This window comes from Scaptodrosophila lebanonensis, unplaced genomic scaffold (assembly GCF_003285725.1).
Source record: "Scaptodrosophila lebanonensis strain 11010-0011.00,11010-0021.00 unplaced genomic scaffold, SlebRS2 tig00000092-arrow-pilon, whole genome shotgun sequence".
Lineage (NCBI taxonomy): Eukaryota > Metazoa > Arthropoda > Insecta > Diptera > Drosophilidae > Scaptodrosophila > Scaptodrosophila lebanonensis.
Genome location: NW_022060566.1, coordinates 502,528 through 520,102, shown reverse-complemented (window position 1 = coordinate 520,102; position 17,575 = coordinate 502,528). Strand labels below are relative to the sequence as shown.

General features: G+C 37.4%; 1 protein-coding gene across 1 annotated transcript; it reads left to right on the top strand.

Annotated features, from left to right (window-relative positions):
* The first annotated feature begins 580 nt into the window (after window positions 1–580).
* On the top strand, window positions 581–14,922 carry LOC115627220 (proton-coupled folate transporter). The gene is made up of 5 exons (XM_030522842.1): window positions 581–1,086; window positions 11,917–12,245; window positions 12,309–12,710; window positions 13,369–14,109; window positions 14,175–14,922. Exons 2-5 carry the CDS (start codon window positions 11,923–11,925, stop codon window positions 14,473–14,475), a joined length of 1,767 nt encoding a protein of 588 aa, XP_030378702.1. The 5' UTR covers window positions 581–1,086; window positions 11,917–11,922; the 3' UTR covers window positions 14,476–14,922.
* The last annotated feature ends 2,653 nt before the right edge of the window (window positions 14,923–17,575 follow it).

Sequence of the window (17,575 nt, the reverse complement as noted above, 5' to 3'; positions counted from 1 at the left end):
GTAAGTTTTGGAAAATAAGGTTCAGAGCCAGGAGAGAAAGAAAGTTGTTAGTATTTTGGAGAGTAGAATGGGAGGAATGGCATGGGCTTAGGGAGCGCTCACTGTATTGCAATTATTGGACTTGTAAAGTTTGGATGTCCATATGGTTCTCTTCAAGGGCAACTCATTGCAACTGTTTTGGGCCAGTTCTGTTTTGTTTTGCTTCTGGGGACTGTTTTGGGCGACAGCGACAGCGACGGTGACAGACAGTCGTGTCTGCATGTTGGGGAGGGGGAGGCGGGGGCGCGGGTGGCACTGTTTATCAGACGTTGACGTTGGCGCTGATGTCGACGCAGCGATGAGCTGTGACTGTGACTGTGGCTGTGGCGATCGTGGTTACTGCGGCGTTGTTGTGTGCGCGAATTGAAATTGTTGTTGGCGGTGTTTGCGCTGACGCCGCCAGCAACAGCAACAACAGTAACAGTAGCAGCAGTAACGGCAACAGCAACGTTGACGCAGAAGCAGACGCCGACGTAGACGTCTAGTGTAGACTGGTGGCAGTCATCAAATTCAATTCGAATTTTAGTCGCTGAGTTCAGCTCAACGTCGCTGGTTTGGCAAAGATCGCTGGGCAAGAGCTAACGGCACACACACACACACACAGACGTACATGCACACAAAAAGACACACACACATACACAAAGAGAAAGAGAGAGAGAGGAAGAGAGACGGACAACAACAACAACAACGGCAACGACAGCGACAACAACTGCAATATTTTTGAAGGCAACCTCCTCCTGAGTCTTGCAGTTGGTCATGTTGTTGTTGTTGTTGCGTTCAAGTTGAAAAACTTTCGCCGCACATCCTAAGCGCGAGGCTAGGTGAGGCCTAGGCAAAGAAATTAATATCACAAAAAGAAAAAATAAAACTAAATAAAAAACGCCAAAAAAAAAAACAAACTCCAACAAAACAAAATAAAACAAGGAGAAAAACTGACAGCCGAAAAGAAACAGCTACAACAACAACAACAGCAACAACTACTGCTGCTGTTACAGTAGCAGCAACAACAACAATAACAACAACAACAACGATAACAACAAGTGCAATGTGAGTGTATTTACCGTTAACCCAGCATCGTTTATTATTTGTCATACTACTTGTATGTATTATTAAGGTGAGAGTGTTCGCCGGTATGCGAGCACTTTTTTATTATCATTATTATTTGTACACTATTTTTTTTTTCGCATATACGGTATGTACACTTATATTTTTTTTGTTACTAATTTCATTAAAGACATGTAAATTAAATCAAATTTGCGTTTGTCGTGAAATTTCGTTTGCATTTCGCGCCGCGCCGCTTTGTTGCTTATTATGTGTGTCTGTGCGAGTGGGGGTGGGGGTGTTAGTGTGCGTGTGTGTGTGTGCTTTGTGTTGTGTAGGTGGGTGGAGAGGGTGTGGGGGAGACTACGGCTTTTGTTTGACAATTTTAAGTTGCTCTCTCTATTGCTGCAGCACGTAGTGAGCTCACATTTGCGTGCCTGCCACAATAAAAAATTACCAAACAGATCGCGAAAAATAAAATCCAAAAAATAATACATTTATTTATACAATTTCCCATTTTCCATCTTAATTTGACATTTTGTTTGGCATGTGGCATTAAACGTAATTACAATTACAGTTTTGCATCACTGCGAAATATTCAATTCAATTGTTATAAAAAAGGGTCTTAGTCTTAAGATTTCTTCTAAGTGGCATGCAGCTTTCTCCCCAAAAACAACAAGGCATCGCCCCCAAGTCTGTCAACAGTATGTTTATTTAAATAACATTTGTGCTGGAGATATACAAACTGATAATCACAAAGCATATATGTGTATATGATCTTAGCATTTTTTACAATTTATATATTTACTCTTACCTATTATTCTACAGTTTTGTTCAACAATTTTCCCTCTCTCTCTAACACACACACACACACACATCAGTTTATTGAGCTATAGCTAATAAAACTCATATTATTAAACGTAAAGAAAAGATAACATATTGCTGTTTGTTAGCACTGATAGTATTAGCATTATTCATTGTCTCTGATAAATATCTGAAATACAACTAAAGTCTATCTATTTATCTATTAACTGCCTATCTATCGATTTATTTAACACTCGCTGTCTTCTTTAATACTTCACCTTTTTTTTATAAAGTTAAAACAGCTTCTTTAAAGTTATTGAGTTATTATTAAACAATTTTTAGAACAAAAAAATATCCTGTTAGCAAATACTGTTTTCCAAATGTATATTTCCACAATATATTCGAACAGAACAGCTTACAATTATACCATTTTTTTAACCTCTAATGCTGGTAAAAAAGAAAAAGATAATGTTTGTTTATGGGGTAAAGGGTTTATCATCTCTGTGCGCCATCGTCTACTATATACTATGTATGTTCTAAGTATTTTTAACAGATTTGTTAAGGAAGTAGTATTTTAATTTAATATTAGATATGCGCTACTGGAAAGAAGTTTTTTTTTTTTTAATACGCCAAGATAAGGCAGAGCCAGCCGATGAGCTTTGATTTGTTTATAATTTTCGTTGCATAGAAAGACTATTAAAGACTAGTTCCTCTATTTTGTAACTAAACTCATGCATTTCTTACATTTAAAGCTGAATTATAAATAGAAGGGCATTTACAGTTCCTCTATTTTGTAACTAAACTCATGCATTTTGTACATTTAAAGCTGAATTATAAATAGGAGAGCATTTACATTAACACCAAAAACTCTGGAACTGATGACTATCTATAGGCTTTCTAGGTACTCATGGTAATTACTAAGTTTCTAGTATGATAACAATTTTAAAATCAATTAAAATGAATTGCACTTTTGGGTAAGCGTGACATCTTTTTTTTAATTCGCTGAGCAATGTTTAATTTAAGCTCTAATTGAATTATTTATTTTCATTTTTTTACACTGTTTTATTTGGCATTTTAATTGAATATGTAATTGCATGAAACTGTTGTTTATTTTAACAATTTATCTGTTTTTTTTTTATGGCTCGCCATTTTGCTTACCGCTTTGTGTTACATATAATTATATTAGCGGAATTATTATCATTAGTTATTTGTTGTTGCTGGAAATTCCGCGCCATTTTGCTTTGTTTCGAGCACAAAATTTGTAACACATTTTCCACTGTCGCTGGCACGATTGTTGTTTTAGTTGAACTTGTAAGTGCTGGGTTTTTTGTTGTGCAGGGCAGTTAGTTCATAAATACCTAAATAAAATAATTGTGCGCGCAAACATGTGTATGTGTGTGTGTGTGTTATTCTTAGATCTCAGTTTTATGATTGAAGTGTGCATAAATAAAATGAAATGTGCGCTGGCCGCTCACAAATCTCCAAAGAACAACTTTCGTCAGTTAATTCTATTTAATTATTTTAAATTATAGTTAGAGAGAATAGCTAAACACACACACACACACTATCTATATACAGAGGTATATATAATCGCACGATTGGTCATACAATTAATAACGTAATGACAGATACGCCATGTGCGTGTGGGGGTGTGTATCGGTGTGTATGTGTGTGTGTTTGTGCGAATGCCGGAAGTGACAAACAAAAAATGCAAAAAAATGTCATTTAAAGGGCCAGAAATGTGATTTGTTTTCAGGCTTTTTTTATACTTTTTTTGCTTTTGTTTTATTGCTATTTTTATTAAGAGACTAGTGCTTATGTTCAATTTAAATTTAGTTGTGTCGTGTGAAAATAACAATAACAACAACGCGCACTAACAAATCAAATCAAACAAATTGTCTAAGCAAATCGTTTAATTGAAAACGACGTAATCCCCAATTTACTTGTATTTGTTACTTTTTTATTAGTTCTGTTATACTTATGTATAAATAAATATATACACGAGTAGTTCCTGCTGTAGATGTTCTAGGCATTGTGTTCGTTGCTGCTTAAAGCCTCGTTAATATGCGAGAGCATGCCACTTCGTCGGCACTTCCCAAAAAGCGAAGCCACTTCCACGTTTAAGTCACAACTATTGATGACCCTATTGCCCATTTAATTGTGTTATTCACAAACAATGCAGCACACAAGCTTACAAGTACTCCTACACACATACATATATCTGGCTAGATATATATACATATGTACATATATGCTTATATTGAAGAACATTCAGCTGTTTACACTTCGTTTTTGGTGGCATTGGCATTAAGGTCTCTCTCTCTCTCTCTCTCTCTCTCTTGCTTTTTCTGCTGGCCAAGCGAGCGTTGACTTTGGGGCCACGAGTTCCCTATTTGGGTTCAATGCACGTCTTGCCAACTGCAGTATAACTATTCGTATATGGACTGCAGAGCTTTGAATGACACGAAGGGCCACAAAAAGAAACCTCTTTAACTTCCTTCCATCGATATATTTCAACTTGCTTGAGTCTTAACTGAACAACTACTCTACTGCTGCCACACTCTTACCTCACTTTTATTCACAATGGCAAAAAATCGCGCTTTAAATAATCTTATTCAACACTAGAAGATTCTTTTGAAATGTCTTCACTTAATGATGATAATGACAACAGTTAGAAATAAATCATAAAATGTGCTAAACCATACCAATTGACTAGAGCTTTTTTGAAATTTAAGAAACCAGTACTTTATGTTATTAATTATTATAAATGTAGGCAAAATTTAACAGTCAATTTAAAATTTATTTTGTGACACGCTCAGACAACAGACAAATAATTTGCACGCTTGAATATAATATTTTCAATTAAAGCAAATAAGAGTTCTATGCGATCTTATTTTCAAAGCCTGCGATTTTTTTGTGTACAAATTATTTGCATGTGTGACCAGAGCCTTAGGTAACTTTTAAGCGAGGCTGATTGCCGCCAAGGGATTCCCACTTTTGAAAAAGCAATTCTATACTTTTGGGCTCAGTTATGATAATTATTATTATATTCAAAAGGCTTCAGAATATTCTGTATTATTTTTGGTACATTATTTCTAGAGGTTGCTGGCTTTTGCTATAATTTTTTTTTAATTTCACTCGACAGTGCTCTTTAGATTTTTTTTTAGGGAGGAGGTACTATCCCACATTGGTTCCCACCGTCTTTTAATTCGACTGTCCCATTCGAGTTTTGCATCATCATCAGCATTGTTGTCGCTATAATTCCATTAGCATATGGGAGGTTGCAACATAGCGGCCGCAAATTGCAATTGAAGATGCCAGATACCGGTCTAGGTTAGGCCCTGGAATTTCGGCAGCGCATTGTAGTCTTCGAGTCTATTGAAGCTGGGATGTCGGGGATGTCGACGACAAAGACAACGATGTTGATTGCAATTAAAAGCAATTGAAATAGCTTGGCTCGAAAATTCGGTGGGAGGCTGATCTGGGGCTAAGCTGTGCTTAAATACTTGTACATACATAAATAGTTCAAATAAGTGCCACAATGCACTGCAAAAAATATTCTTGAATTTAACGGAACGAACTTTCGAAAGTTAAATAAAGTTTATTTTGAAATGAGCGCCTATTTAGAAATGTGCCATGAATGTGAATTGTCTAGGAAACCAACGGCTTGAAGAATAAATGAGGATAAATAAAAATAACGGTTAAAAAAGGTTTAGAGGAATACCGAGGGCTATTAAATGCAGTAAGAGTGTTGTCAAATTAAAAATACAAAGATGTGTCCATAACGAAACACCGGATCGTTCTTAGGGTCATATTTTCGGGTATTCATAATTTTTGACCGATTTTTCATCTATGAAGAAAATGTTAGGAAAATACGCTTACTATAGAGTGCTGCCAACTTAAAATTAAAACGAACACCTGATCGTTCTTAGAGTCATATTTCCAGTTAGTATTTTATTCGCAGTAGTATTTCATAGTTTTGGCTGATTTTTCATCCATAGTGAACATGTCTAGAGAAATAACTGTAAACATAAAATACAGTTATAGTGCTGCCAACTTAAAATTAAAAAGATTTGTCCATATCGGAACAACTGATCGATTTTATGGATATATTTCCTGGTCATAGTTGTACACAATAGTATTTCATAGTTTTTGGCCGATTCTTCATATAGCATGAACATGTTCGGATATATTATTTTTTCAAGTGTACACACATTCGCGGACAATGCATGATATTGAACTTTATCAGATATACAAACAATGCACACACACACACACACACACACGCACACGAATTTATATGCATGCCGAATAAACAGTAACTATAATTAACTCACGCTAGAACTAAGTTGTCTTTAAGCGATGACGTAGACTGCGACGCTGACGTCGATGACGACGCCGCTGCTGATGCCGACGGCAACTGAGACGTTGACATTGGCAGCGCTGCTTTCATGGCTGCCTCCGTTGGCGGAAGTCGAAGATTAGAACGGTCAGTGATGCACTTTATGGGGTCGTCGTCATCGTCATCGTCGTGATCCTCGTGATCATCAAGATCGCACTTAGTACTTATAATTGGGTCAAGGTCAATTAACTTTGTTCTAACTCTGGCACTGCTCCCTGCTCTCACCCCCCTCGGAGCATTAATTGCCACTCGTGCGCATATTAACGCACATTAAAGGTGAAATGCTGAATTATTAAAATACGCATTTGTCGCACATTTTATGAGGCATACGAATATTTGAAAACAAATGCCAAAATATAAGTGGCTTGCTTGCCTTCAATTCGCAAAACGAGCGACCGGCCCAAAAGCACCCAAAAATTAAAAATAGAAATAAAAAAACACAAAAAAATATGAAACAAACAAAACACGAAAGGTTAAACATGAAAACGTGTGTCGCATGACATGCAAATTATTATTGTGATGAAACAGAAGAAGAAGAAAGCCCTCCAAAGACTGGCAACGAGACTCTTACTTTTTCGAGTCATTTGTGAAATCGTCACAAGACGCTTATCTCGCCAAGTGCCAGCCATAAACTTAAGTTGTAGACGACAATTGTAAATATTGCCAAATGCGAAAAAAGACTGTAACCTAATTAGTTAGTGGGTCAAAAACCTCTAGACCTTAAGGGAAGTGCGGACCGAGAGTTATTCAAAGAGGACTTTCCAAACGTCAGATCTTTAAAAAAAAGTAACTTGATTTCATTTCAGAGATTAAATATTTGTTGAAGGCCTTTGCCTAACAAATAGATTATAAATCTTCCAGTTCAGGCAATCTTTAAACAATATTTAAAAAACATTTATCTTGAATTGCGCACAATTAAGACAATAAACAATGGTAATGCTTTGTTTATTCAGAAATAAACAAAGAAAGAAATTATTAAAAAAAATTGGTTCTGTATCCTCAGAATTTATTATTAGTTAAATAATTTGTATTTATTTTGGGACATATAGCATAATAATATATAATAATATATATATGCAATTATATTGGAATATAATTTCCAAAAGCTCAGAAGTCGACATCTAAAATGGCGGGTGAAATAGAAATAGAAACTGATGAACAGCCCACCTATTATTTATTTAAAAATAGGCATAGGTATGCCGCAAAAAATTAACACAATCTGGCGACATTTTGGCGAATAACTGAATCGGCACGTTTCTGCAGCATTTTTCAAGAAAAAAGTCTGCAGAATTGTATATCAACTGTAGAAGAAACAGATTTAAAATTAATTCAAATTTTCGAGCTGGTATTATTCCATTAAAACCAAAAGCGTTTGAGACGAAGATATTATTTTATTTTTGAATAATTTTATTAATTAATTTTATATTTCTTCATGTTACTTGAATTTGAGATTCAAATGGAAATTCCTTCAATCACAGCTGAAATTATAAGAAAGACTAAAGTTGTTTGTTTGAAATAAATTCGAGTGCAACTTATAAGTTGAAAATAATATTTATTGGAAGAATAAATGTATATGTAAGCATCGATGTAGCATTTGATTAATAGTAATTAATCGGTTCGTCCAAGTACATTTTAAATGAGAAATAAGTTAGATTTCCTTTTAAAAACAGCTATGTATGTGTTGAATTTAATGTTTACACTCAAAGAAATCTGTTATTTGAACAAGTTCTCAGCATAACTCTCAATCTCAGTCTGGCTTAAGACGTAGAAACAAACAACCTACATTAATCATAGTTTATTGTTTAAACTCTGAAGATTAGTTGTTTATGTTCCGTTTTTTATTTTCAGCTTGGCTCTTACAATACGAATATATTTCTAAACAAAATGAATGTTATTTTACAATTTAGTATAAAAAAGACTGTACAGCAAACGAATCCAAAAACACTTCCATTTCCAGTACGAAATATTGATAAAAGCACGGTTGCTTCTCTGCAGAGATCGGACTTTTTGCGCCGTTCTCTGGCTATTTGAAATCATTCCTCTTAGCTCAGCTCAATAATAGAGAAGATTGCTCACAAAACGAACATAATTTCTTGGCTCGCCCCAACACAATTCTTTGAATTTATAATCCGCCATTTTACAGCTTTTTGGCACGTTTTTCGATTAAACACATCGAGGTGCATTTGCATTCCACAATTAACAAAAAGCAATAACAGCAATAAACAAGAAATTAAATGAAAGGTATGGCTAGCAACGAAAATGCGACTATTCTCAGCCATGTGGCTTTTTAAGATAGACATGCCAACAAAAAATTAGCTCCGTCTGGGACAGAAGCGATTGATGCTAAAATAAATTTCACGTGGCTGATGATGATATTTAAAAAAATTATTAGTGTTGTAAACCAACAAAAAAGTACACAGTTTCTGATGATTCCACATGATTAGATTATACATTTACGGCTTTTTTCGTTCACCGCAGACTCTACAATTATAGCTTCAATTAAGAATTAATAATTTTATATTTTTAAGCGCTAGCAACATTTTTTATGGCATTGCACCAGGAAGTTGTTTTCATAATTAAACACAATTTTTAGGTTTTCGGACGAGTTCATTGACTTTTTAAATTTTACATCTAAAGAAAATTGTGTTTTATAATGAAAATTTAAAAACACACGTTTCTGTTCTTTGTTTTTTGTATACTCTGAGTCATTAAGTTATATGTATATAACAATCAGTTTAGTTTTAATATAGTTTAGTCCAAATAGGTGATTAGTTTTGCTTAAGATCTCTGTGGAATAGTCGATTACTAGACATATAGACATGAGTGCATGAGGACTGGCAAAAAGTTGTACTTAATATTACTTTGTCTTTGTGGAATAGACACAAATATCTTGCGTAACGACACAATGTCTTAGTGTAAAGCTTATTGTGCAGCAACAATTAAAACAGCTGTGCACATACTAGTATTAATAAGTAATTAATTGTGTGTGTACAGCGCACAAGCCAAACAATTTTAGAAAAGCTGAAGTCACATTCCAGTTCATAGCCACTCCTATAGTTATTGTAATATTTATTTATTTATTTGTTTATTTGTTTGGGCATGATTCGTTCCAAGAAGATATAGAAAATCAAAGACATTTAAATATTTGTCATACTTTTTAGCGCAAGCGAATGCTAGTTTTGAAAGAAAGTCCAGCATCAATAGCTATAGGTTGCTCTGCCTACAACCACGAGTATTATTAGTCTTTCAAGTATAAACGGCCTCATTGATATTTAGACTTTGCTTGAAACTCAGTTGTGTTGTCAAACTATTACCTAGTTGTAGTAAAACCCTCCAAACTACAAATTTCATTTAAATCTGTGTACCTAGGCTGTAGGGCGGGCAGAAGCTGCCGCTTAAGCGTCACAAACCGACGAAGGTAACGTATTAGAAATTGTAATTGATTTCATTTGCACGCCCCCAGCACCCGGCCCTCATTCCCATTACATTGAAGATTGACAAACAACGCCTTCTGCCGCCTGCAGTTGAACTTGGAGCCACACGGCGTATGCGCAACGGCAAGACAAATTAAATGGTTGTTTTTGTTTTTTTAAACGCTGCTAAGTCGATAAGAGGGGCTGTCGAAAGGCTGAGACGCTTCGAGACAAATTTGCCAATAAATTAACACAATAATTACACTTGTCATTACGATAGCAGAGTGATGAGCAACAGCAATGAACAGCGATAATTAAAAACTAATAAAAAAAAAAGGGCGCTGGAAACAATAAAAATCAGAGTAGAGCTTAATGTTTGACAAACGAATTGAAATGAAAATTGTAGATGGATGGTTGCGAGAAGTGCGTGTTCTCTCTCTGAGTGTACGGCTATGTGGGTGCGTGCGTGTAAAACCAACAACAACAAAAAAAGTAAAGCGCGCAGCAGCAGTCAACGTTGACGTTTACGTCGACGCCGCCGCCACTGCTGCTGCCGGTGACGCTGCGGCGCAGCTTTGAGCGCGTCGCGCATGATTACATTTCGCATTTGTATGCGTGTGTCTGTCTGTCCGCCCGTCCGTCCGTCTGTCTGTCTGCTTTGTATTGTGTGGCCATGAAACGCAGTCCAAAACAAAAGCGAAATTTCAACGAAAGTGCAAACAAAAGGGGAAGAAGAGGGGCAAAAAAATAACGGAATGAAAGCGCAGCGAAAAGCGCGTAATGTGGAGCACGTCAGAAAAGAATGTGACAATGAAAAGCGTAATGGGGGCGGCAGCAGGGCGTACGTGTGTGTGTGAGTGTATGTGTGTGTGTGTGTGTGGGGAAGGGGGGAGAAGGAAAAGAGCGACTAAACTAGAGCGATGCTTGAGCGAGCTCATCACCTACACTCAACAAAATTTCACGGCCTACAAGCTCAAAAACCACCTAAAACCTTTAAAAACATTGCCAAGTAAATAATTTAGATTCTTTTTTTTCTATGCGTATAATTATTTTTATTAAGCCCAACTTAAAGAGTAAACCATATTAAACATTATCTTCTCAGAAAATGTATAAAAATTGTAAATAGAGTGTGCAAATACTAATGACCCGACAATATGACAACACTTCGGTTCCAAATACACTCAACTTTTTGTAAATACAGTGTCGTCTTAATGTTTTGTAAACAAGATGCTTACGACTCCGAAAAAAACCAAAAGAAGTCAATATTAGATAAGGCTTTAAGGATTATAAGTTTTTAACAGCAATGCTGGTATTGAAGGTCCTTAAAAATTTGAAAGGGGAAATGCTAGAAATATTTCTTTGTTGCTGTGTATTCATCTAAATTTTAAGGCAAAAAATGTATGTGAAAAAATAATAATTAAAGTATGGGTTGATATCCAGAAGAGTTTCAAAGACTGATCATCAACTTCTGAAGAAAGTCAGTTCTACAAGTTCTACAGTTGCATTAATGATAACAAAAGCATCTGATCTTTGGCATTATACTTCAGTTAATCGTTAATAATGATGATAAAAACATCAAACAATCTTTGAGATTGCTATATTTGAAAAGCTGATTTCGACTTCTGAAGAAAGACAGCAGAAGCATCTAATCTTTGAGATTATCCTCCAGTTAATCGTATTTGAAAGACTGACCATCAACTTCTGAAGAAAGACAGTTCTACAAACAAGTTACGCTGATGATGAAAACATCAAACAATCTTTGAGATTGTTATATGGTTAATCGTATTTGAAAAACTGATTTCGACTTCTGAAGAAAGACAACAGAAGCATCTAATCTTTGAGATTATCCTCCAGTTAATCGTATTTGAAAGACTGACCATCAACGTCTGAAGAAAGACAGTTCTACAAATAATTTATATTGATGATAACAACATCAAGCAATTTCTTTTCTATACAAGTTAAAGCCTTCGAATCTTTGAGATTATTCTACGGTTAATCGTATTTGAAAGACATTAACTTCTGAAGAAAGACAGTTAAACAAGTTACATTGAAAATAATCGTATTTGAAAAACTGATTTCGACTTCTGAAGAAAGACAGCATGAGCATCTAATCTTTGAGATTATCCTCCAGTTAATCGTATTTGAAAGATTGATCATCAACTTCTGAAGAAACAGAATTTTTTTTTAAGTAAGTTTTTTTCTTTGTCATCTTTGCAGAAAGCAATGACAGCCACGGATAGCAGCCCTGATGGGGAAGTCAAGCACAGATATATACCCAAGCAGCCACCGGCGTTACCAATGTCCCAAAAGACGGACGGAACGTCGACGCCGACTGCAACTCCGGCGCGCACTTGGCGGGAGAAATTCCGCATTGTGTCCAACAACATCACTGTGGAGCCCATACTCTTTGCCTACGTAATGCCCAGCGTGCTGTCCAATCTGGCCACACAGAACCTTAACCTGGAGAAGGCATGCCGGGTCAACATGAATTACGGAGATGAGGTTTGTGATGCGTTGACGCGACGAGAGACCGCAAACTATACGCTGTGAGTGAAACAGGAGCGTACGCTTTATCCCTCTCTATATCGATCTCTCTATCTTTGTTGTAGTGAGGAGGAGACTGTGCAGCAAATGGTGGCACGTATGGCTGCCTGGAAGACAGTCATTCAGTCCGCATTTCCCTGCCTGCTGATCTTGTTTTGGGGCTCGTGGAGCGATCGACATCGTCGACGCAAGCCCTGCATTCTCATTCCGATTGTGGGCGAGTTTCTGGGCGTGGTTGGTCTTATGCTCTGCGTCTATTTTGAGCGTACGCCCATGGAGGTGGCGGCCCTAACGGAGGCGATCTTTCCATCGCTCAGTGGCGGTTGGTTCACCATGCTAATGGGTGTCTTCAGCTACATTGCGGACATAACAACGGATGAGGAGCGTACGCTACGGATTGGCATACTCAACGTATGTTTCTCGGTGGGCGTGCCAGTGGGCATGGCCTTTAGCGGAGTGCTACTAAAGTGAGTTATCATCGCAAAGAAAATGCTCTAGCTAGAAATTGGTGAGATGTCCCGATTTAGATATCTTTGTTTCTTCAAGTATACCTTTGAATTTCTTTCCTAGTTGATATACGAGTAACCGAGTATATATCCAAAAACTATGATATCTTCCAAAGTATAGATCTTGTTATATGAAAGTTTTCTTACATAATCCTCCATCATCTAAAATCTTCAACTATTTTTCTTTAAAGATGATCTAACTGTGTCAAGAATCTTCAGTCTTTGTTTCTTTAAATATATCTTCGGATTTCTTTCCTAGTTGATATACGAGTAAATGAGTATATATCCAAAAACGATACGATCTTCCAAAGTATAGATCTTGCTCTACTGAGATTTCCTTACAAAATCCTGCGTCTTCTAAAATCTTCAACTATTTTTCTTTAAAGATGATCTAACTGTGTCAAGAATCTTCAGTCTTTGTTTCCATAAATATATCTTCGGATTTCTTTCCTAGTTGATATACGAGAATACATCCATAAACGATAAGATCTTCCAAAGTATAGACCCTGTTGTACATCTTCAACAATCTTTCCGTATCAATTCTGTATCTTTTTAAAGATGATCTGTGTCAACCATCTCCAGTCTTCAACCCTTTACACGTTTTCTTTTTTATTTTTAGGAAAATTGGATTTTACGGTGTCTTCTCTGTCTCGGCCACATTCTATGTAATATCCTTTGTATATGGATTGTTCTTTGTACCCGAGCCGGCTGCCAGGCCTGAGAAGACGGCGGAACAGCGCGGCCTATTGGCCGACTTCTTCGATAAGGCACATGTGGCGCAAACATTCCGCATGGCCTTCAAACGTGGCGAGAACCAGCGACGCAAGCGCGTTATCCTGCTCATGATTGCCTTGATGGTCATCATCGGACCTCTGCACGGCGAGATGGCAGTCACGTATTTGTTTACGCGCTTCCGCTTTAACTGGTCCGAGGTCGAGTTCAGTTTCTTCTCAACCTATGCGATGTTCACGGGCCTCATTGGCGTCATCTTCTGTGTTGGCATTCTGTCGCACAAGCTCGGCATCGATGATGCACTGGTGGGTGTGCTTTCCAGCACCTCCAAGATCCTATCATCGTTTGTTTACGCCTTCGCCACCCTGCCCTGGCACATGTATCTGGGTGGTCTGGTGGAGATCTTTAATGGCACGGCCTTTATTGCGATGCGCTCGATAGCCACGAAGCTGGTCTCCAAGGACGAGCTGGGCAAGGTCAACTCCCTTTTGGGCGTGGCCGAGGCACTAATGCCCATGGTCTTTGCTCCCATGTATACGACGCTGTATGCGTCGACATTGCGGGTCCTGCCGGGCGCCTTCTACCTACTCGGCGGTGGCTTGACCTTGATCTCAGTGGTCATATTCCTGTAAGTGGACAGACAATCGACCGTTCTGTGACAAATCGATGATAAAAGATCTGTTATCGTTGCAGCTGGATGTATCGATTCCAAGTGCGGCAGCGTCCACGTCTGACGGGCGTCGATTCAGAGCAGCCGCCTGTCAAGGACCCGAATGGTAATATAAACGCCATTGAGACGCTAGCACTGGCCAGCGAGGCCAAGGGTCAGCTGAACGGCATCATAACGAATGTGATACACGAGTCCTTGGAGCAGGCGACGGCGCCAACGCCAACTCCAGCGTCCAGTAGCGAAGCCCCCAAACCCAATGGTATTGAGAATCGCGCCTTTTTGGAGGATGAAACGAGCGAAAGGAGGGAGGTTATCAAACCGTAGGCCTGGGCATATGTATATCGATATCTGAAGGGTATTGGCAGTCAGTCGATTAAGCAACAATATTCTGAAAAACTGTGCACTCTCTTAACTGACCAGAAGCCGGCTGCTGTAAATAGTTTCGAAGATGTCTGTCTAGGAATTATAGTAGCAAAGGCAAGGGTTTATTGGGACACACTATTTGGCGATCAAGAGTTAATTGCTTTATAAAAAATATGTGTTTTTTTTTGAATCGTTTTTGTAATTGCGAGTAGTTTGAATTATTTATGGAACATTATTTAGTAACAAAAAGCTGATGGCTATTAGGCTAAATAATTTCGAAATATTGCACTGAGTCGTTGAAAAATTAACAGAACTTTTACTAATTTTGAATGACAAAATGCTGATGTTTATTGAAAAATAAAAATCAATTACTAGAAATTTCAATGTTCAAAAAATGTTCGAGATTAAAAAAAAGGGAATTTTATAAATGTAATGAGTGAGAAAAAGCTGATTGATATTTTAAAAATTAATAGAACTTCTATAAATTTTGCGTGACAAAAGGCAGATTGTTATTGAAAAATAAAAAGGCAGAATGTTATTGAAAAATGTCAAAATGGAAAATAGGAATCTAATAAATGTTTTGAGTGAGAAAAAACTGATTGATATTAAAAAAAAAAAAATAAAAGATAACTTCTAAGAACTTAACAAAATGTAGATTGGTATTGAAAAATGATCATCAAATTTTCACAAAATATCGAATTTGATTAAGAAAAAGCTGATTGATATTTGGAAAAAAAAACAGAATTTTAAGGAATTTTGCGTAACAAAATGCAGACTGTTATTTAACAATAATAATACATTTCTAGAATTTCATTTTACAAAAAACTTTTGAAAATAAAATTTGAAAATAGTAATCTAATAATAATCCCGGAATTGTATGCAGTCTTGAGTGAGAAAGAAAAAAGCTGAAGCTAAATCCCAACAATCCACTGACTGTAAATGCCTTACTCTTATGTATGTTCTCGTCTGTGCTTATGTATAATGTGTATGTACTATATATATATATGTATTTAAATATATGTATATATATAAAATTGCCCTTAGACCTTAGTAGCTATTTGTTTTTTGTTAACACCCACTGTCCTCTCCCACTCTATACTACAAGTATATGTATGTATGTCTACATTGTTTTTTTTTTCTTTTTTTTTTGACTAGCTTTAAGGCCGCTTTAAAAAGTATTGAATAAAGTTAGTAACACGTCCAAGTGAATATTCTGAGCAGCGTGTCCTTATCACTCGGGCCAGAGACCTGCAGCACGAGAGGACAACAAGCGAATCGAATCGAATCGAACCCAACCGGATGCATTCCGACTATTGAACGCTGTAATCAGTTTTTTGGCCGTTGGCACCACACCCACACAAAGCTGTGGCGAGCCTATCGCGCGGTCAGTCAACAGTCGGACACTTCCTGGCAGACAGTCCTGACAAATGGACAGACGGGCGGACCGACAGACAGTCAGTCGGTGTGGGTGTGGGTGTGGGTGTGGATGAGTTCTAAAGGGCAACTGCCGCACAATTGGTTTGCTCATGTTGCTGATAATTGTCGTTTATGTTGCACAACGGATGCTGTTCCCGTTGTTCCTTTTGTTGCTGTTGTTGCAATTGTTGCCAACCAACAAACCAACGAACCAACGAACCAGCCGCATATGGCACGTATGTGTGGCGCCCAAATGCAAGCAGGACCGCCACCGATTGCTGCACTTGACATGAGTTTTTAGTGGAAATTACGCGTATCGTTTAACCAACAACAACAACAACAACAACAGCATATCAGCAAAAACGAAAAATGCGAGGGAATTGCCGGTGTCCGAGCATGCCGAAGTTTTTATGGCCTGCTGCCATGGCTTGTTGCTCTTGTGTTGAAACGTTGAAAAATTCTTTAATATCTGGCTATGTTCGAAGGAAGTACAAAAACTTAAAACTGTGCACACAGCCAGGCAAAAAGTTTGCACACAAACAAATTCACACACCTATTGGCCATGACATTCATCTAAAATGTGTTTTTAAATTGTTTTTCGGAACAAATACTATAAGGTGATGTGCTGCTTGAGATTGAAAGAATTTGTTGTGCAAATTATTTGCCTGTCCGCACGCAGTCTTATCGATTTCTTGTGAACAACTCTATTATTTTATTTTATAAATGTATATACAATTTATTTAAGCAGTATTCTGCTACCAATATGGCAATAGGAATTAAAAAAAGTGTGTTTTTAAGAAATAGTGTTTTGGATTCCGTCGTTCGATTAAAACGAATCTTTGATCCATAACAGCCATGCAGAAAACGAAAGCCCAACTATTTTAATGACAAATGTTTCGCAATATGTTGCGATATGGAAACTACGAAGAAGAAGAAATGGTAAACATTCTTTTGTTGCTATGAAATTTCCTGCAACAGTGCTTACCTTGTTTTAAAGAACACATAAACCTAATTTAAAATAGAACCACATTTTTTATGACGATCCTAAAAAACCATTCAACTACTTAGGGTGTACAGGTATAGAGAAACTTGTATAAATGTTTATCCAAAATATGGCGTTTCCATTAGTTTCTTGCTCAAAATGTTTTCTGCAGATTCTTAGATGATTCATCCCTTAATCGCATTTAGTTAGTTTCTTGCTCAACATGACCGATTAAAAGGTTTTCTGCAAATTCTTAAATGATTCACACTTAATCGCATTAGTTTAGTTAAAAAAGAGAGTTCGTATTGGCATTTGAATGTCTCATATGCAGTTTGAAAAGTTGGATTCTCCTATTTGCGAGGGCATGGCGCTGGCTGCGCAACGACGAAGGATTGAAGCTTCATAGGATGCTGGCAACGCCGACGGCGCTCCCGCTTTACCTTTAATTAGTTTTTCGATATTAAACAGGCCGCCCAACTGGGCCACGCCCACACGCAGGTTGTGTAGGCCGCATGGACGTGGAGGCATTGGCAACATGCAGCACACGATCGCCAGCGGCAACTGGGCTGAAGCCGTGAAAGGGGGGAAATGTTGAGTGGGGAGAGCGGTGTGTGGTGACAGGGATATGAGAGTGTAGGAGCAAAGAGGAAACTCACCACACAG

Bases quoted from the DNA above. Each gene is read 5' to 3' on its own strand.
- LOC115627220 (XM_030522842.1), top strand. From the start codon at position 11,923: ATGACAGCCACGGATAGCAGCCCTGATGGGGAAGTCAAGCACAGATAT. The intron at 12,711-13,368 runs GTGAGTTATCAT...TTTTATTTTTAG, and splicing joins TTTAGCGGAGTGCTACTAAA to GAAAATTGGATTTTACGGTG. The intron at 14,110-14,174 runs GTAAGTGGACAG...TTATCGTTGCAG, and splicing joins ATCTCAGTGGTCATATTCCT to CTGGATGTATCGATTCCAAG.